Consider the following 22442-nt stretch of genomic DNA (forward strand, 5'->3'; position numbering starts at 1 on the left):
GTCATCTAGAATTTTATACCCAGTAAATACCCTTCATTTGAAAATCAAGGTGAAGGGGAGTGATGTCAGCAAGATGGTTAACTAGAGGTGCCTGATGCACTTCTTGCTACAAAAAGGGCCAAAACAAAGAAAAAAATAATAGCTATTTCACTGGAATGTTTGAGACAGAGGTTCTGAAGGCAGTGGAAATGAATGTTAGAATTAGTGGACAAAACCAATAAGAACATGTCACAGAACATGATCTTCTAAAGAAAGGTAATACACCACAGCAGCTGTCATTCTCTTCTCTTGTGATCAACATTGAACCAAGAGGGACTTCTTGTGTCTGAGAAAGTAAGTACAATGCCATGGGTAGGGGAAGTATTCCTGATAGTTCTTTGCAGCCCTCATAGGGCCTGAGCCCTGTATGGGGAGTTACTGAGTTACCAGACGTTGCGTTGTCATAGAAAAACATCCCAGCCCTTTTTGTGCCCTCCTCCACCCAGATTCCTGCTACAAAGTGCCATTTTGAGAACCTACCCATTTGGAGTCCTTTAAAGCAGCTGAGCACCCACTTCATTTGGCTTATCTGACCTATCCCTGTGAACTAGCCCACCTCCTGATGAACCTTCCTGCTTCCCATGACCTGAGGAAGCAGCCAGGCTGCTACCCTAAATGGCTCAGCCCACTGAGGCACCCAGAAAGTAGATGGTGGCTCTACTCACCTTCCCATGGCTTTGGAAAGCAGCTGGACAGCCTTCCCTGAATGACTAGGTCCACCGAGTGCCCCAGAAAGCAGCCAGGCAACCCCTCCTATCCTCCCTGTGGCCTGAGAAGCATCCAAGCAGCCAACTCTGAATGCCTCAGCATTCTGGGCCTCTCAGGAAGCAAATAGGCAACCTTGCCCAGCCATGAGAAGCAGCTGGGCAGTTTTCCTGAGTTAGTTTGTCCAGCAAGGTGCCACAAATTCACTTGCACAACCCCTAAACAGTGGTGAAGGTCTTTTTCAGGCCCACTAGTGTAGCCTGGCCCCTTAAAGCTGATGGAAACGGAAAGGCACCCTGCCTCCAGTGTTATACCAGCCACATCTAACCTACACGGCCTGCAAGAGCAGCCCCATCCTCACACAACCTGTGAAACGTGATAGGCATCCCACATCCCCTCTCATGTGTGCCACATTCAGGGCCACTGGCAAACTCACTCCACTTATGAGTGCTGCATAACAACTGGCTGAGCTCTCCCCCAAATAAAGATGAAATAAAGATTTGTGCCTACGCACAAAATTCGGAAGGATTCATCACCAACAGACCCACATTATAAATCATATTAAAGGAAATCCTTCAGGCAGAAGGAAAATGATACCCAAATGGAAATCTGGATCTGAACAGAGATGGAGAGCATTGAAAATGATAAAGTGAATAAATACACAAGGTTTTATTTTTAATATTTATATGTCTTTCAAGGATCATTGACTTTTTAAACAAAATATAGTGAGCAATATAGTGTGTGGTTTATCACATATATAAAGAAAAAGTATGACATTAATAATAACACAAAAATCAAGAGGGGAGAAATGTAAGTAAGTTTTAAGGTTTTTATACTATATCTCAAGTGGTATAATGTTACCTTCGATAGTCTGGGATAGGTTAAAAATGTAAACTGTAAACCATAACAAAAACTCACTGATGTTATCTATCAAATTCAGAGAGTCATACTTAATAAGCCTAGAAAAGATAAAATGGTATCATAAAGATGTAAAATTAATCCAAAATAAAGCACAAAGTAAAGGAAAAAAGAAAAAGAACAGATGGGACATATAGAAAACAAAAGGCAAGATGACAGACTTAACCCCCCCATATCAACAATCACATTACATGTACATGGTCTAAATATCCCCACAAAGAACACAGAAAGCAGATATAGATCAGATAAAAGGTAAGACTCCTTTATATGTTGTTGACTACCAAAATGTCTTTAAGCATAAAGATATAATAGGTATAATTAAAAGGATAAAATGATGTACCAAGCTAACAACTCATCAAAAGAAAGCTGGAGTGGCTTTATTAATCTTAAATAGAGTGTTTTTCAGAATAGAGACTAATTGCCAGAGAGATGACAAAGCCAAGAGGACAAAACATTCCTGAGTATGTATACTTCTAACAAGAGACCGTCAAAACACCTGAAGGAAAAAGTGGTAGGACTACAAAGACAAAATCATAATAATAATAGACAGAGATTGTAGTATTCTTCCCTTAATGATTGACAGAACAACTAAGACAATCGTTTAGGATATAGAAGATTTTATTTTAAGAACACTGTTGACCAAACTTGACCAAATTGACATTTAATTGTATATTTCCCTCAGCAGTGGCAGAATACATATTTATTCTTCTCAAGTGCATATATAACTTTTAGTATTCTGGTCTATAAAACAAGTCCCAATAAATTCAAAAGGATTCGAGTCATGTAAAGTGTATTACCTTGCAAGAAAGACATTATAAAAAATAAAACTACAGATCAGTATTTCTCATGAACATTGATCGAAAAATTCTAGTAAAAATTTTAACCAACTTAATCAATATATAAAAAGGAATGGAAGGTTGGCTACACATAAGAAAATCAATGAAATTAAACATATTAATAAAGCTAAAAAAGAAACACACATTTTTTTCTCAGAAAAGGCATTTGAAAGTTATACATCCATTCCTTAGAAAAACTCTTAGAAAATTAGGAATAGAAGAGAACTTAATTTGATGAAATTTGTTTTTATAAAAGCCTAGCGCTAACTTCATACTTGATGGTATGACTTTTATCCTAACATCCAGAACAAGACAAGAATATCTACTCTCACTACTTGCAATTGTACTGGTGATTTGAGCCATTGCAAAAAGACATGAGAAGAAATAAAAGGCATTCAGCTTGGACAGAGAGAATTAAAACTTTTATTTCACAGATAACATAAACATCTAGAAAATCTACAAAACAGCTACTAGCACTAACATGTATTTAGCAAGTTTACTAAATATATGTAAAATTAATATGCAAGATTCAATTGTGTCTCTATATCATAGCAATGAACAATTAGAAATAGAAATAAATACCATTTGCAATAGTACAAATATGGAATATACTTAGGTATAAATTTGTTGAAAGATGTTCAAGACCTGCACACTGGAAACTACATAACATTTCTGAGAGAATATTAAAGAAGAAATAAAATAAGCAAGGATATATCCTATGCGCATGGGTTGAAAGAATATTGTAAAGATGTCAGTTCCTTAATTTGATTTATAGACTCAGTAAAAGCCCAACAAAATTTCAGCAGGAATTTCTTTTTTAAATTAAAAATTTAACTGCAGAATTCATATGTAAATAGAAAAGATCCATAATAACCAAACAACTTAGAAGATTAACAGAATTGTAGGACTAATACTAACTGATTTCAAGACTTACTATGAACTTCTAGTAATGAAAATAGTTTAATACTGGTGTCAAAGTCAATAAACAGATTAATAGAATAGAAAAAAATACTCATAAATATATATAATTATATGTAACATTTATGTACAACTAATTTTTTGATAAACGTACATGGCAGTATAGTAAAGAGAGTCTTTTCAATAAATGGAGCTGAAACAATTCAATATCTATATACAACAATTTAAAAATTTAATTCATGCCTCACACCATATACCAAAAGTAACTCCAAATGGACCATGGATCTTAATATAAAACCCAAACCTACAGAAGAAAATATAACATGGGAGAAAGCCTTTGTGACCTTGGGTTAGGTAAAGTTACCTTAGATACAATATCAGAAGCACAATGCATATAAGAACAAATCAATAAATTAGGTGTCATCAAAATGTAAAACTTATTGAAAGAGATTTTAAGAGAATGAAAAATGCAAGCCTCAGACTGGGAAGAAATATTTACAAATCATATATTTCACCAAAGTATGTTTCTATAAGATATTTTTTAAGCTCTCAAAACATAATAATATAAAATAAACTCCCTTTTTATTTAAAAATGGGCAAGAAATTGGAGCAAACACTTTCCAGACGAAGACATATGATGTGAAATGACATTAATCATTAGGAAGTATAAGTGAACACCACAATCAGACATAACTGGACATCTGTTCGAATGACCAAAATAAAAAAGATTAAGCATTCCAAGAGTGGTGGGAAGTGGAGGAAGTGTAGTACATCTGCATCCATGAAATAGTACTCAGCAACAAGAAGGAACACACTATGGATACTTAAAAATATTGACAAATTTCAAAATAAATATGCTGAAAGAAGTAGAAGTCAGACCTCCTGTCAAAAAAAAAATTAAAAGATACCATAAAATTTCAGGAAATACAAACTAATCTATAGGACAAAGGAGATCCATGTTGGCCTGTTGTCATCAAGGTCACAAGAGATGGTAGCAAGAGGCACAGAGAAATATCGTAGCCTATTCCAGTGACTTGGGACGCTGAGACAGGAGGATTGTAAGTTCAAAGCTAGCTTCAGCAACTTAGAAAGGCCTAAGCAACTTAGTGAGACCCTGTCTTAAAATAAAAAGGATTGGGGATATAGCTCAGTGGTAAAGTGCCCTTGGATTTAATTCCCAGTAGTAAAAAAGAAAAAAAAAGAAAGAAAGAAAGAAAGAAAAAGAAACATCAAAGACTGGACAGTGTTGTATTATGTGTTTGTTATTTTGATTGGAGTGATATTTTTACAGGTGCATACAAAATGCAAAACTTCTCACTTTAAATATGTGCAGTTTATTTTATGTCATTTATACATTTATACATAAAATTGTTTTTTAAAGAAAAGAACTTAGTGCAGTTTTCAAGTTATACATAAAAATAAGAATAATAGGAGTTATAATTAACATGTACAGAGAATTAGGAGGTACTCTCATTGTGGCAAGCATCTGTCCATCCATCTACCATCTATCATTTTTCTATCAAGCATTCAATATTTTTAATCTCTATAAGTCCCTCTTTCCCTCTTGCTCTCTTTTTATTTTATCCTCCTAACAACCTTATGAAAAAATGCTGTTTTGCCCCCCTTTTACATATGAGGAAACTGAGGGTCCATAACTTTCTCAGTGCCTCCTAGCCAATAAGCAATGAAGCCAGGGTCTGAACATTGGCAGCTTGCTCAAGAGCTTCAGCTCTGAACTACTATAGATGTAATTAACCCTTGTGTTTTATCATTGTCATTTGCAGGAAAAAGTCCTTGAAGAAGCTGCATCTGGGGAACCTGTATTATCAATCCAAAGTGGAATTAGTGAAACTCAGGTGGGGTTTGAGCAGGGCCTTTGTGTGCATAATAACTGACTTGCATGAAGCACCACCTCTCCCACCAGTCTTTATGTGCTGGTTTCTCTCCCAGACCTTCCACCTCTCTCTCCTAGTTCATATCTACCATGGTCTTGCTCCTGTTCTACAAAGCCTCCCATGGTTAACTCTGACCCTGCAGTGATTGATTAATCCCTTGTCTTGTATCCCCTGCATAATTCAGACCATTAGTAACATTTTTATTCATCATTTGCAACCATTTCAGTCAGTGCAGATAACTTTCTCCCTCTCATTGCCAAAAGAGAAAACATTTTGAAGAACAAAAGAATTGTAAAAGTTTTCTAAGACTATATATATATATATATATATATATATACACATATGATCTGAGCATGCACACACTTAAGAACATACTTGTAATGTAATATGTATCATTCGCAAGCATATCAGGTTCCAGAAACTGCCCCTTCCTATTACAGGTTTAGGCCAAAGGGTGGTAGCATCTTCCTCCAGTGGCTATCCCTGGGGTATTTCACCATCCTTCCTTAACTTCCCTTCACCCTATACACATGTTTGCACGTGGTCCTCTAGCTACTCCATGTGCTGTCTGTTTTCTGCCAGGAAACTGAGGATTCAGGAGATTGGCAGGGTTCTATGGACCCAGCTCAGGATTTTGACCTTCTCCTAAGGAGCTGAGGAGGGTGTTATAGGTTTTTGAGTAGGAGATCGACATGCCTGAACATTTCACTTTCCAGTGTTGAGCACAGTGCAATTTTCAACAGTTTCTCAGGACATCCCATTGATAGGCAGATGAACTCTTCATGAGTCAGCCAGAGAAGAAGAAAGCTGGGTAGGGGGGTTCATCTGATCCATGGTAGCACTGGGGACCCATGCACTGAACATTGATCCCACACATCAGTACTCTACCAGAGGGCCTGGCACATACAGTCTCCTCTCCAGATTCTGATCAATTAAGGAGTCCACACACAAGTCATCTAGGGGTAGAAGTACCATATCTTTTGGCTACCACCAAACTGGAGAACAAAGCTCGGATCTGGAACACAAATGGGATTCCCATTTCTTCTTAGGACAGGTTTCTGTCCCCTCCCAGGATATCTGAGGGAGGAGAGGAGAGCACATGAAGTCTGAGAGCAGGATATGCTGCCAGAAAGAGATGGGGCTGTGCAGGGGCCTGTTTTCTGCATCTCAGTTTAGTGTATACCACCGTGCCGCACCTATAGCCCTCGGTACTAATCACTCCTCAGCACTCTGAGGAAAACTGAAAATACCTGGTGCTTTGTTGGTACTGTGCTTGCTGCAATTCCATTACTTTGGGGATTAGCCATCAGTCGATGATCAAAGGAGTTGGAGAATCAACACCCCAACTCCTTTGTCTCTGAGATGCAACAGTTCTCAATTGTGTTCTCCATAGTCTCCCAGAGATCTCTGTGAGACCGAGTTAACAATGGAAACCATTCCTTAAATCCCTGAGATCTTGGAGAGAAAACTGCCATCTCTGCTGCATCCCCATTTTCCCCTCCCGAGGGCACAAGGAATGACGTACTCGCCAATGGGTCTCCTTGTGTAGGTTCCTCCAGTGGTGAACCTTGAGCTAAGAGCCAAGGTTCAGCAGCTTGTTTAGGAAGCCATGCCATGAAATTATACAAGGAGAATGGGGAAGTGAGGCAAGAAGAGAAGACTCTTAGTTCAGAGTTTCTCTTTGGAGGAACCCACAGTGAGAGACTCGTTGACCAGTAGGTCACTCCTTATACCCTGGAGAGGAAAGAGAGGAGGTGCAGTGGAGAATGGCAGTTTTAGCTCCAAGATTCCTAAGAGGGAGGCCATTATTTTGTGGACCCAAACAAGGATAGAGAGGGAGGGTTAGGCTGGTCCCCTCTCTCTGCATCAAACACAGAGGGCATCTGAAACCAGGTGAATTGATCTCCCATATTTAGCTACTGCCTCTTCTGTGGGGGAAAAAAAAACTCACCTAAACCAACCAGAAAAAGGATAGAAAGCATATATCCACAAAGACAACAAGTCAGAGAGGAGTTATTGAAAAATAGGCACTTTAAAATATTTATAATTAATAAAATTGACGGAGCTGACCTTGGCTTAGCCCTTCTAAGGAAGTAAAACTTTAGTCCATCTGAGAGGAGAAACTGGTGAACAGTGGGGCTAAGGACTTGGAGTTTCTGCTGCAGGCGGAGTGAGGAATGAGGCTGAATATGAGGGATCTGTTTGGCAGACTGTTAAGGAGTAACTGAAACCCCAGGTTCCCTGCATCCTCCACTTAGCTCATCTACAAGACCCCAAGAGAAACAAAATGAGAATTCTCTGGAAAAACTGAATAGACACAGCTCCATATTCAGGTCCAGCATATACTGTATGAGGCTGGGTAATGGTGGAGGACAGAAAATAGAGGAATGAGTGAAATTCTCCATTTCAAATACAGGAACCCCCAGTCCCTCCTCCAGGCACATTCTTTGAATGCAAGAAGCCAATTGTTGGTATGAGTTTTCTGCTGCTGCTATAACAAATTATCATAAACTCGGTAGCATAAAATAACACCAATCTATTATCTTATAGTACAGGAAGTCAGAGGTCCAAAATGGATCTACTGTACTAAAATCTAAATGCATATGGGGCATATTTGTTCTGGAAGATCCAAGAAAGAATCTGTCCTCTGGCCTTTGATAATTTCTAAAAGGAACTTGCATTCCTGTGACCCCTTCCCCCATCTCCAGAGCCATCAGCAGAGAATCTCTTGTCCTTTCTCTGACTCCGACTCTCCTACCTCCCTATTATAAGGGTAATCCAGGATGATCTCCTCATTTTAAATCCTTAGTTAAATGGCATCTGCAGTCCCTTTGCCCTGTAAGATAACATACTCATGGGTTCTGGAGATTAGGACATACACACCTTTGAGGGCCACTGTTCTCCCTTCCACAATCCCTTAGGCAGGAGATTAAAGAACTTAATTCCCTGCAAAAACGGACAGGCCCAAAGAAAATAAAAGGCTTCCAGATAATGTCACGGAGGTGCCTCCCCACAGCCCTGCCAAATATTTGCCTCCCAAGCATTGTTGTTTTTATAAAGCTAGAATGGCACTTCAGTGATAAAGGGGCTAAACCATGAACAAAGAAGATGAGGAAAAGAGATGGAGCTTAAAAAACAGCAACTGCCTTAGAACAAATAAATAAATAATAAATAAAGAGGTGATTTAGTGGCTCCTCCACTAAGAAGGAACATTTTTGGAAGGGTTGAAAGAAATGTAGTAAATATGACATAGTATAGGTATGATCACTAAGAAAAAGATTATAAGGTTTCGATTAATAAAAGGCAGCTCTACATGGAGGCAAAAAGAAAACAGCAACTGTAAAACACGAACAAAACCGAAAACAAAACAAAAAGAAAAGAAAAGATGCAAGTGGCATTGTAGGCCAGTAGAGCAACAGGTCCAGATTAGAGGAGGGGAAGAAAAAAAAGTTCATAGAATATTTCAACTTCAACTTCCTGATTGCTTGGAAACTCATATTTACCAATACTTGACAAATCTGGTAATGCATATGAAGAAAAAAATCAGAAAACCAAGCAACTAAAAACAAAGGACACAAATGAGAATGTAGTCAAATTATACTTCTCTGTTCAGGGATAGCAACAATGCTTGCATATTCATAATAATGCAAAGACTTACTGGGTTAACTGTGAATGGTGATGTAATTATACTGGGAAGATAGAGTTTAGGGTAGAGGGTTACACAGAAAAGTTAGATCAATTTACTACATTAATATCCAATAGAAAATTTCAAAATCTGATGAATTAAGAAATAGTATATAAGCATTTTATTTAGAAATAAATATGAAAACGCTGAAAGTGCTAGTTAATGGGGAAGGTGAATTATGGGGATAAAAGACTAATGATTTTTAATTACAAAATTTTAGTGTTAATTTGATTTTAATTTTGACTACATGCATGGATTTCTTTGATTTAAAAGAACTTCAGAAGGACCTCAGAATGAATTGTTTTCCTCTGGGTTGCAACACCTCAACTGCTTCTAAAATCAGACTGGACATACTAAGTGCTAACTTTCTAGGTGGCTATAGTGCTGGACCTTCCTGTCTGCCTTAGGAACAGTAGATAAGATAGAGATAAGTTGCAGAAAGTGAACAGGATTATTATTGGTTCTTCCTTTCTCCTTGGTCTAGGAGGTAGAAAAACTCAGCAGGAGTTCCATTGTTGATGAAGAGGAGCAATATATCAGCAGTGAGAGCTCCACATCCATCTCACTGCACGAAGAGCCCAGTTACTTCCGCCCTGTCTACAAGGGAGAGTCAGATGCTTTTTGTATTCAGCTATTTTGTATTGATGAGAAATATGAAGCAAGGTAAGTATTGAACTTCCGGTTGTTTGTTACAGTAAGAACTTATGACATTTTAATCTTGCAGAGCCAGTGGTTTCCAAAGCTGGCCCCACATCCCGATCTCCTGGGGAATTAAAAGCAAAAACCAAAACAAAACAAAAAACTGATTCCTGGACTCCTTCCAAAGACTGTTCATAAAATTGGGGTTGAGGCTTACAGATCTGGGCAAGAAAATTGGTCAGGTCTGGCCTCCCTATATTACAGTAGGGGACCAGGAAAGTTATCACCACCTTGTAACCACATGCTCCTCCCATTCTTTAAAGTTTGCATTTCTGGGAGATTATGGATTTTAACTGCTGCTTGTCTGGAGTCTTTTGGTTGCAAGTAACAGAAAATCCAACTCAAACTGGGTTTGGGGGAAAATAATGGAATAATTGCCTCACATAACTAAGGATAAGTCCAGTGGTAGGTAGAACCATTTTTAACTATGGCTTGGGCTTTCTCTCTCTACCTTATTTCCCTGGTTGCCTGTTGTTGGCTCCAGAGGAGTATTCCCAACCCAGGGTCAAGAGAGCTGATAGTCTTGGGTCTACCTAAATATCCAGTGAGCTGGGGGCATTCTGGCTTGGGCTCAGCTCTCTAGCCAAAGTTCCATGGGAACCAATTGCACTGTGTGCTAAGTCCTGAACCTATGACTGTGACCAGACCATGCTTCAAATTGGGCTTGCCTCATGCTCAATCTGGGGTTAGAGACTCACCCAAACATGAGATCTGGGAGTGGGATAAGCAGAGCAGCCAGTAATCCAAGGAAGGTACTGAAAGGAGAGCATGGTACCAGGCAGATGGAGCCCAGGTGTCGTCCCCCACGTGGTCCCCTCAATTCTTGCCCCTTCGGAGCCCTACATCCTCAGTGCTTGATGTACCCGGTCATTTGGATATGAACCATTGCCCTCAATGCCCAAATTCTACATCTCCTTTAGCACATTGCCTATTTCACCATGTAGCCACAGAACAATCTTGAAGAGGCCCACTTTGATAGAGCAGAGGGTTCTGGAGTATCTTTTGGATGACCAAGAACAATGCTAGCCATTTCTTTTTAAAGGGTGTATTTAAATGTTTTCCCAATTTTTCGGCTTCCTCTAGAACCATATTTTACTTTTACTTTTTTTTTTTCCACTTAAATTTTCAGCTTTCATGGAGGCCGCATAATATGCAAAAGGAAATCTTTTTATTCTAATTATGTTGTAGATAATCTAAAAAGCCTGTAAAGTCCTTTGAGATTTGTTGTTTTATGTTTGTTTTCCCCCTGTGCAATTAGTTATGATTGTGTCTAGTTGTAATTTTTGGATTTTTAAACATTCTAAATTCATTTTTAATGGATTTTAAACTCATTATGGTTGCCTGTGAATATACATATTCAGCTGGTCAGAAAATATTTTGTATATAAGATAAAAAGATCAGAATAATCTATAACATACCAATATCTCTCCCCAGCTCTTCCAAAAAGAAAGTAAAGGATCATGTTCATAGAATAATTATCTTCATACCGGTTTTTCAGATGAGCAGAGATTATTAATTGCTATTAATCTTCAGATCTTGAGATTAAAAAAAATACTTGGTTACTGACATATGAAGCTCATGACTTTTGGATTGACTAATGTTCAGCCAACTAATTGCTACCTGAGGAGGAAAGAGCCATAAATCTCTTTAAACAGCCTGTGATTTTACATTTGCTTTCATTCCAGTGACAATGCATATTGTCTTATTTACAGATCGTTGGATTTTATGAATTTTGTTTTCAGTCTTTTTCCTGTAAGTACATGATGAATTTTGAGTAATATAATTGGTTTTGTAGTTTAAGCAGTTATAGAAAAATAAAACTTATATTTATTGTGCAGGCATCTAAAATGCTATGAATGTTGAGGTATAAACTGCATCTGTATCCCGAGAATAAGGTCAAGGGCACTCCTAAGAATAGAAAATATTGTCCTTTTCAATTTGTTCTTTGGTCATGCTATTTTAACAGTCTTCTTCCAGTGTATAATTTCTTTAAAAGATAGCTTTACCAGTGCTTTATTAGAGTCAAATCATTCATAGTAGCACATGAAAATGTCAAAAATTTCACTGATGTGAATTACACTGTTGTATCACTTTATAGCTGACATTGGCATAAAGTATTCTAAAATCATCATATTCCTTTTTGGTGAATAGGAAAGTGAAAACTTGTGATTGATTTTCAGATTGGCATTTCTTTTTTTTAAAATTTATTTATTTATTTTATTGGTTGTTCAAAACATTGCAAAGCTCTTGACATATCATATTTCTTTCCCTATGGATTCCTTGGTCCTGAGCCAGAGCCTGACATGTAGAAGGGGCTCAACTCACATTGGTAAATGTATCTCATGGCCAACATTTGGGAGCCGCTTCCTCCATTCTTGTTTCATTGTTGCCCAGGCAACATTTTATTGAAGGGAAGAAAGTGAAGAAGGAAGACAATTGAGGGAAAAGATGGGTTTTTATGCAGACTTTTCCCATAGCTGGCCCAACAGGAAAGTCAACGAGTATATTCTTCAATTGGCTAATTTCAAGCAAAATGTCTATTGTTTTATTTTTCCTTACTTTTCTTTATATGGAAGCAAAAATAAATATGGTTTAATTATGTTGCTTACACACCATATGATCTTAGGTTTTATTTTCTCATTTCTTAAATATGATGAAACCTTATAATAAGGCAATATATCTTCCACTGTAATTTCTTTGAATTATTTTTAAGGCATTTTTAAAGCTCATAAAAACATGTATATTATTCTAAAAATAAAATTTACAAAACCAGTTTCCTTCAAAGATGCCTCAAGGAAATCTCACTAAGTTTAATCCCCATTTTAAAGTTCACGTGAAGGCAAATCTTCAGCATTAGACAAGTAATGCTGTGTTTTAAAAAGGTAGGGATATCTGTTTATTTTTAAATGCTATTTGATTTTGGAATATGAGGAACAGGACCATTACTTCATCCATAATCTTACAAATCCAAGTCAAAGCAACTCATTAGAATCAGTCTCCCACTCCCAGTAAATCCACTGAAGCTTGGCACCCAGTCCCTATTTTCAAACTAAGTATTTCAGCAACTCAACTCTGAAGTTTCCCAAAAGGAGTTGTGTTATTTTGCTAGAAAGAAGAAAGATAAGGTCAAATAATGATTCACTCCTTTGGGTTGCAACAAATGTCCGGAGGGTTTTGGATTAGCACAAGTAATGCCTTCACAGGGTTCAAGGGGAGGCGAGATCCCAAAGGGACAAATTAGCTCTGGGAAGAGCAGGTTGCTTCTGCAGGGACCTGGCAGAGGATCAAGTGGCTGCCAGAAACACAGGCAGCCTCAAGCAGCACCATTCATAGACACTGAGTGTGAATCATATCAGTGATTCTGAATGTTCTGGTGGCCACTTGACCAAAAAGTGAAAAGGAATAGACGAAACCCATGTTAATAACACTTTTCATCTAATTCAGTATGAATCATACTTAATCATTTCCGCATGTAATCAATATGAAAGTTTGTTAGTAAGCTATTTTACGTTCCTTTTCTCATAATAAGTCTTTGAAATCCACTGTGTATTTTATATTACAGCACATCTCAATACAGGTAATATATTTCATCAGAAATACTTGATCTGTATTTAGATCTCATAAGGCTTATAGATAGATGATGTTTTAGTCAGCTTTGCACTGCTGTGACCAAAATTCCTGACAAGAACAACTTAGAGGAGGAAAGGTTTATTTTGGCTCACAGTTTCAGAGGTTCAGTCCATAGATGGCAGATTCTTTGGCTCTGGGCCCAAGATAAGGCAGAATATTCTGGGAGAAGGGCCCAGCAGAGGAAAGCTATTCAGTGCTCATGACAAAAAGAAATTAGGGAGGAGGAGGGAGGAAGAGAAGAGGGCGCTTCAGGAAGAACAGTTCTTCTAGGGTACAACCCTGGTGACCCACCTTCTCTACCTATACCCCATCTGCGTACAGTCACCACCCAGTCCATTCAAACTAGGATGGGCTGATTGAGTTACAGTTGTCAAAATCCAATCATTTAACATCTGAATATTCCTGCACTAACAGAAGCCTTTTAAGGGCCACCTCAAATCCCAACCAGAATAGATGAGGAGATTCACATACTCAAGTTAGGATGACTAGATTCACATAACCCAAGCACACACAAAACTATTTTAATAATCAAAACTGAGCACCCATTTTAAAACTTAAATGAAGTTAAAAAATTTAAATTTTAAAGATTCTGTTTCTCAGTTACACTGGCCACATTGCAGATGCCCATTGGCTGGATGTGGTCATTGGCTACCACACAGGACAGCATAGGTCTAGAAAGTCTGTGGCATCTGTTAGGACATGTAGCTCCTCCTGTGACTGCTTACTAAACCCATGCCCTTGGATCTTCACTAAAGGGATCATTTCATGGTAAAGACACACACACATCTGTTTATGGGTAATCATAGGATTTCAGAGCCTGAAAAGTTACACTATATCACCCTGTTATCTCAGAGGAGTGGATCAGGCTGCTGTGAGGTCACTTAGTAAGAGGCAGGACTTTGCTAGGACATCAAGCTGTCTTATTTACTCAGTGATACAAGTGAATCCTCAAGAGCAAATGGTCTTGGTTTAAAAGTCTACTTCTATAAAAGAGCTATGCCAACAGATGTCATTGTTCATAACATCCATTCATTCAGATACATTTAGACTTGAGAGTATTTTCTCCGTATTCTTGTAGTTGCTTATTCCATGATTACTTTCCAAATTATAGGAAAATGACTGTCTTCTCCTAAATGCATTTTGCTTTGATTTTCCTTAGTGTTTTAGAGTAGGAATCTGTTTAATGATGACGTTTGACGCTTTCCATGTGTCCTGGTTTTTGATCATGTTAGGACAAGAACTTCTGCCTCATTTCTCTGCCCCATCTCACCCCTGAGTTTGTCCTCATCCAGAACTTTGTGAAGATCGTCCCCTACAACAACTGCACCCTTGAACATGATCTCTATGTCTTCCATCGGGCTGGATTGCTGAAGTAAGTGGACCCATATTTGGCCAAAGGACAATCCACAAAATTAAAATGAGAAAGGAAGCAGGAACTCCCTGCTATATAAATTTAATGACTTATTTTAAAGATTATCTTTTATTAGCAGAGGACTAATAAAATTATTGTAATTAATACTTTTAAGGAAAGAGTAATTACTGAGAAGAGACTTGTCCTGTCAGATGTTAAAACATAGTATAGGTCTACAATAATAAAAACAATGCCACATAGATGGATTCTATAGTTGGGACAAAATGCACAAGACCGAATCCAACCATGGACCCAACACACAGTAAGAATTTAGTATATAAATGTGTGATAAAGTATCTGTACCAACAGTGGGAAAATGAAAGATTAGTATGCAGATGTTTGGACAAAATTAAGATGGAAATACTTTTTTATATTCTAAGGTAAAACAGATTCCTCAGCAACTGAAGAGTTAAGCGAATAATGAAAACATTAAAAAAAATAGAAAATATATCCTCAGGGCCAAGATCTATGCCAGGATTGTGAAATATAATGGTGAAAAATACCTAGATGTGGTTCAAAACTTATATAAGTTACAGCTGTGAGGGGCATAACAAGTTTGTTTTTTTACTATATCAAGTTTTGTGAATCATCCTAATTTAACTAAAATACAGTTGACTAACAAAGGTATATTTTTAAGCTGGCTAAGGGGACTCTGGCCACATTTCAGCCCATGGAAAAGGGTGTGTAGAGAAATGGACAGAAAGTCCATGCCTTCTGTTCATATTCCGAGGCCAGGAACTTGGTCAAATGGCTCTACCTTCTGGCTGGGAGATACGTTGCTAGTCAGTTGGGTGTATACAATAAAAACTTCTTTGATTTTGTTACTAAAAGGAGAAAGAGTAAGGGATTATATGGGGCCATTACATCTCCTTTCTATCTTGTGTAAGTACCAAAGTTCTAGAAAGGTTCCCAGGATTCTGTTTACCTTCTGTGCCTCTGGGAAGCAGGACTAGGGGGATGTGGTGAAGATGATGACTTATTTGCTGTATGTGTATCTGTTCTGTTTGATTTTTTACTTCAATTAATAAACCTTAATTTTTTTAGAGAATTTTTTAGGGTCACAGCAAAATTGAGCTTGAAATCCAGTTTCCACTTAACCCTCCCCCAACTCCACATATGGACTTTTTGATACCATTAACATCCAGCACCAGAATGATACACTTGTTACAATTGGAGAACCAACCTTGCAGGTCATTATCAACCCATGTCCATGTAGAGTTCCCTCTTGGTGTTGACCATTCTATGGATTTGGACATGTATAATGATATGTATAATGACAGCATTATAATATCATACAGAATAGTTTTACTGCCATAAAAAATCTGTGTTCTGCTGATCATCCATTCTTCCCCTCCTGCAACCACTGATCTTTTTACTGTTTCCATAGCTTTGCCTTTTCCAGAATGTCTTGTAGTTGGAATCATGCAGTAAGTATGTAGCCTTGTCGTATTGGCTTCTTTCGCGTAGTAATATGCATTTCAGTTCCCTCTTGGTTTGCCCAGGAATCTGTATTGCTAATAAGCATTCAGGTTGACTTTTATGCACATTACAGATTTAGAAGCACTGCAGATGCTTTTGCTTTTATGAATATCTTATTCAGTAGTAAAGAATTATGATTCTGCCTCTCTTCCAGATGCAGATGTTCTGGAACCATGTAAGCCACACTTACTTTAAACTTATTATCTGGTAATTTTTTGGCACTGTCAAGTTACTTGGTCACTTGCATACTGTATAAATAATCCTTGAGCTAAATTTTATAAGAATATGTGGACTATAATAGTTTTATTATGTTTATATAATTATATTACTTATATCTCACATATATTAATTATATATATATTATTATATAGTTTTGTACCTATCAAGTAATGCTTCTCATTTCCCTTACCTGCTTCTTGTTCTCTGTTTTTCCCTTTTCCCATATTTTTCTAAAACCATCTTTCGAAATTTCAAAACTTAGACTAACGGGGAGAATGCTTTCAGCTGGCATTAAGAAAATCCAACTCAAAATGGCTCCCAGCCCAGGGCATTTATCAGCTCGCATAGGTGAGAGGTCTGGAGATAGGCAAGGTTTACAGTTTGTATCACAAGAGCCTTAATTCTTTCCTCTCTCCCACTCTGCCCTCTCCTTTGTCAGCTCCATTCTGGAATTGGCTCTTATCACACTGGCAAAATGGCTGCTGTATTCTGGGCTGACATCCCTGCAGCATTGTAGGGATGATGCTGTGTGCTTTCTTTCCCAGAAGCCCCCAGAAAACCTCCTTATTTGTCCAGTAAAACAGCAAACATTGACTGCTTATGTGTTCCAGCTGTATTCCAGGTTCTGATGAAAGAGAAGTGACCCCAAAATGGACAGAAATCCTTGTCCTCATGGGGTCTGTATTCTATCTAGCAAAAGGAGAAAGACATGAATAAAGACATGAAATAGTATGTAAGTGATGAGCACAGGAAGTGGTGCACTTGAGCAAAGGCCTGGGGGAGATACAGAAGGAGCCACAAGGTCAGGGTGAGGGCACAGGTCCTCCATACCTACTCTTTTTATGCCATAGTTTTAAAAATATATCATGTTATTCCATTTTTTGCTTCACTTCTCTTGACATTTGGGATGAATTGTTCCTGCTCTTAAGTTTGGTTACTTTAAATTTCATGACCTCATGTTCTGGTCTCCTACCTAATTTCCTCCTCCATCCCTTGGGAAATTATATTTGTGTCTGTCACCTGCCCTCTGGCCATGCTGGTGAACACCGGGACAAATAATTCATTCAATTGCTAGTGATGGCTACCTCTTCTGTCAACAAATCCTGCACCCAAGTTTCCTCTCATTTTATGTAGTGACTCTTGGTCTTTAATATGAGAATATTTCCTAACGTTATGCTAACTCTGAAATTAAGTATGGATAAATTAAGTGTTTTCTTTTTAGCACTTTTACTTTATATAGTAATCTCTAGAATGTTTCCCGACTTAATATAGGGTTTGTGTATGGCTTCAAAGATTGGTTATTCCATTTTTCCTGTTTGCCCAGTCTCCACCTTCCCACTTGCTTTTCCCTCTTCTATCTATTCCTTTGTGGAGGATGCATTTGGATGAATTGGCTGCTCATTTCATCTTGTTGCTCTTCCAAAATATGCTTGTCTGAAATTTGCCATTTTTTATTTGGGAGAATATGTTTCAGACTTATTTATCTAACCAATATTTATTGTGCTAGAAATAATTTTCTAATAAGTAAATACACTGAGTTAGATCGTGGAACCAATTGTCAACTCTGCTCAGTAAATAAAAATGCCCTTATGTGATAGGCCTTTGTTTAAATGATTCCTCCCTTTAATGGGTTTGTTTTATTTACTCCTCTGTGAGTAGCTCACTCATGCCTGGTTGCTGTTCTTTCTACAAAGCCACCATCATACCTGGTTCAGGTTATCATGGGGCATGTTTTAGTGATATCAATCTTCTGCTCCTTCTGTTTCTGAGGAGTCTTTTTAAACAGCACCCAGTAGAAACTTTATTTTTTGTTTTGTGGTGGTGGTTGTTGTTTGGTTTTGGTTTTTGTGAGGAGTATTTCTGGCAATTTTTGTTTTGATTTAAAATGAAATGCTAATAACTGTAGAATCATTTAATGGTTCTATTACATAGTTCACGCTGTTGGAGTTCAAAAAGAACCAGATCACATTTCCATTATTGTGTCTTCATTTACCAGCATCAAAAAATTGGCCCATTTTTCTGCAATGCTGTGTGACTACACACACACATAAACAACTTGTAGTTGTATAAAAATTTTTACTCACTCAATTTGGGGTTAAAAGTTAAGTGGTGATTTTTTTTTCCTTCTACTTTCACATATGATTTTCTATTTCATTCAGAAAGCTGTCTGAGTAATTACCATAAATTCTGACTTTTGAGGCCAGGCTCAGCATAAAACAGGAAAGGATGAAAACATCTTGCTGTGAAGCAGGTGTCGAAGGCTGCAAAACTTTTAAAATCTAAGAAGAAACCAACTGTCAAAGGTGTCATCATTTCTTCATGGAGAGGGGACACTTCTGATAACTTTTGGGTATTTGAGTACATCAGAGAAAGAAAGGGGTGACCTGGGGAGGTGAAGGTGATTAGGGGAGATGAAGGTGATCAGGAAAGTGAAAGTGACATAGGAGATGAAGATGACCTGGAAAGGTGAAAGTGGCCCAGTAGGTGAAGTTGATCAGGGGAGGTGAAGGTGACCTGGGAGATGAAGTAACCTGGGAGATGAAGTTGATCTGGAGAGATGAAAGTGACCAGGGGAGGTGATGGGTTAGAAAATAAGACTTCTTGCTGCATCTGGTGGTGGGAGAAAGCCAGGTAGGTAGACAAAGAAAACCACAGCTAATGTCCCTTGCTGAAGCAAGATGATTTAGAACAATGCCTGAACCCTTGAGAAAAAAATGGCTAAACCAGCCTGCTTACTGAGTGCGTACTTGCTTCTAGAAGGGTCAGGTAAGGTGACACACAGATCAGAGGGAAGTGAGAGTGTTCTCCTTCTAGGTCTCATGCAGTGGGACAGAAAAAAGGGCCCACCATCATGAATATAGCAGAAGAAGATTTTTTAAAAATTTATCTAAGAGATGAAATTAGGATCACATTTAAATACATCCAATGAGACACCATCTTTGTCAGTCTTTCCAGGCCTAAGTCAAAGTATAGACAGCAAAGTGGACTTGTGTTTTTGGATTTTTATTTATCAGATTCAAAGTTCATCTTTTAGAAAGTATTAGTACCATTTTATGGACCTTCAATGAATATTCTAAATCTTTAGGATTTATCTGAGAGTGGTAAGAAATAAAGATAGCTACTTGATTTAACAATAAATTGTGTCCTTTTGGTGTGTACATGACATCATATATATTTTAAAATCAATTGCTTTCTAAGTAAGAATTGCAGAGGGTGATAATAAAATACTAAGCATCCTTATAGGTTTGTTTTGAAGTCATTTTATTTTATTCTATTTATTTAATTTGGGGTGTTCCAGGGATTGAACCCAGGGGTGCTTAACCACTAAGCAATATCCCCAGCCCTTTTTATTTTTTATTTTGAGACAGAGTTTCACTAAGTTTCTGAGGGTGACCTCAAACTTGCAATCCTCCTGCCTTGGCCTCCCAGGTTGCTGGGATTACAGGCATATGCCACTGTGCTCAGCAAAATCACTTTATTTTCCAAGGGGCTTTCTATAGCTAAAACATGGATAAAGGTCTCTATAACTCCTGGTCCATTTTTAACTCATATATTATTGTAGATTTTAGGGGATTTCAGAATTGTTTCTCAGAATACGGCTCTAGAATCAACACAAGGCCTGCCCCACAGGGCAGGAATTGTGGCAGGTTCTGTTTCCTGATAAATCTGTAGCACACGGAACGTACTGCAGATATGTAATAATCAGTTGCAACTGACTGAATAAATGAACCATTCTTAACAATGCCCTTTTAATAAGTGATTTTTAAAGGAGTACATTTTTATAGAGAATTTATCTCTGATGCACATTCATTTTTCCCTTTTTCTAGAGGCTCCTGTCAGCATGAGCAATTAGGGCACATACCTGTTGCCACATTTCAGTTTCCTTCTCTCTAGATACAGGCCCTTCTCATTCCAGGTCTCATTCCAGCTGCTGTTCCTAGCACAAGATGCAGAACCAGTCACCTTCCCTCAGAGCCTGTAGAGAAAAAGTCACCCATGGACTAAACCTGCATTCTGAACTGATTTTAAAATGTGAAAAATAGCTCTCATGAGCAAATGCAGGCATTTAAAGAGCCCTGTCCAGTAAAAAATGCCTTGTGATCACACATACAATTTAAAATTTTCTCATAGCCACATTAATTTTTTTAAAAATAGGTGAAATCAATTATAGTATTTATTATTTAACCCACTATATCTAATATATTATTTCAACATGTAATCAATATATGATAGGATTAATGATGGTTTTTTTTTTACATTCTTTTCTTGTACCAAGTTATCAAAACTCAGTTGTTAGTTTGTACTTACAGCAATCTGAATTCTGAGCAGCCACATTTCAAGGGCTCAGTAGCCACCTGTAGTTAGGGGCTCTGTACCAGACAGTGTAGCTTTACAATAGGGCACAAACCTATTACCATTGTGCAGTCTTCCTCCTGAAATTCCAGGAACCAGTGAAAATTCTCAAGTGTTCCTCTTGGCAAATAGAAATAACAAACATGAGAGCTGCACAATGTAATGCAAAATGGGTGTGTCCCCTAATCAACAGTAGATTTTTATGGACAGATAAGGGAAATGATGTTTGTGTTTTTCTGGCACTTGACAGGGAAACAGCCCCATGTCCTACTCAACATCTATTCATCACTATAGTACACTAAGGAAAAGCCCTGGCTTTCCAAGTGGACCATGATGTGGTCTGAGCTTTGAGCCTTGCTGGGGGAAGACATTCACATGCTCATTCAATTACCTGGCTCTCAGAACACATTGTAACTCAGTTGCAGCACTAAGCTCAAACAAGTAATAAGCTCTCTGACTATCTCTATATAAGCTGCATAATTCATTCACTTAACAGCGATTTATTGAGCACTTACTATATGCCAGGCATTGTTCTAGACACAGGGTTGCAGCAGGGGGCAAATGGATCAACATTCCTATCTTCATGAAGGTTTATTCTAGTGGGTGGGGAAAAAAGGAAGTTCACAGAAAAAAAAATAGAATTAATAATGGTGATGGGAGAGTTAGAGTTTCCAGATTTTAAATCAGGGGATCAAGGTCAGGGATGATATCATTGAAAGGGTGAAGTCTGAGCAAAACACTTGATGTTGAAGTGAGGACACAAGGCTAGTAGATTTGTTGGGGTAGGGAGCGGGAAGTCAGGTGATAATTGAGGAGGGAGCATGACAGTTATGTTTAAGGAAAACTTTGGTGATATGTGATACAGAGCAGAGAAAACAAGAAGCCAAGGATTCAGGGATGAATCAGAGAGAGAAAAGGTCTCAGAGAGACCCCAAAGCAAAGAAATAAGGGAGGCGGCTGTGGTCAGGGGGCTTTCAGTCACTGGATGACTTTGGTTCTCACTGGGAGAATACAATGGGAAAGAGCTGGGATTCTTAACTTGGGTCCATGGGTAAAATTCAGGCAAAAAAAAAATGATATCTCTAATTTTTTTCACAAAGATTTAACTGGAATTTGGCATTTCCTTCCATTGTAAAAGTAGACAACAAATCACCACAGTGTCAGCAGTAGCTGCCCCTTTCTCTCACATTGTAACCACAGGTATCTTCCCATCATGTCACAGATTTGTTGATATCTACATCTGCCAGTTATTACTTATAACCATCAATGCAGCAAAAAAAATGCTAGTTATGAGACCACTGCTGAGTCATGTTTCTTTCATGTATTGTAATCCTGCGTCTCATCTTGTGCATTTGAAAACACTATTTATTCCGAGAGGAGGCATAAAAGAGGCTGGAAATACCTCTCTTCCTGGGATTTGAATAGATGGGTCATAATATATCAAAATTAACGTTTTACAAATGTCACTCTGGTGGCTCAGCTGAGGGTGGATTGTGGGGCAAAGGTGAAAAACATGGAGGAGAGGGTGATTGGGGTGAATATTGAAGGTTGGGAGAAGTGGGTGGATTTAGATGCATTTGAAGGAAGAGACAATCTGAAGTGCAAACCAGCCGAAAGAGAGGCATTTGAGAAAGCCAAAAGGAAGCTGAGGGTTG

The 22442-nt window shown here is 38.1% G+C and overlaps 1 protein-coding gene across 3 annotated transcripts in view; it reads left to right on the forward strand.

The window, feature by feature from the left end:
- The window catches only part of Cfap61 (cilia and flagella associated protein 61), a 273395-nt gene that overhangs the window by 74023 nt on the left and 176930 nt on the right, over window positions 1-22442 (forward strand). For all 3 annotated transcript variants that reach the window (XM_046434983.2, XM_046434992.2, XM_058576462.1), the window contains 4 exons: window positions 5201-5272; window positions 9481-9659; window positions 11408-11447; window positions 14558-14697. In XM_046434983.2, the coding sequence (XP_046290939.1) occupies window positions 5201-5272; window positions 9481-9659; window positions 11408-11447; window positions 14558-14697 (431 nt within the window). The remainder of the gene's footprint in view (window positions 1-5200; window positions 5273-9480; window positions 9660-11407; window positions 11448-14557; window positions 14698-22442) is intronic.

The sequence above is a fragment of the Marmota monax genome, unplaced genomic scaffold (assembly GCF_021218885.2).
Source record: "Marmota monax isolate L192 unplaced genomic scaffold, Marmota_monax_Labrador192_F-V1.1 WCK01_AAM20220418_F8-fsc00005, whole genome shotgun sequence".
NCBI lineage: Eukaryota > Metazoa > Chordata > Mammalia > Rodentia > Sciuridae > Marmota > Marmota monax.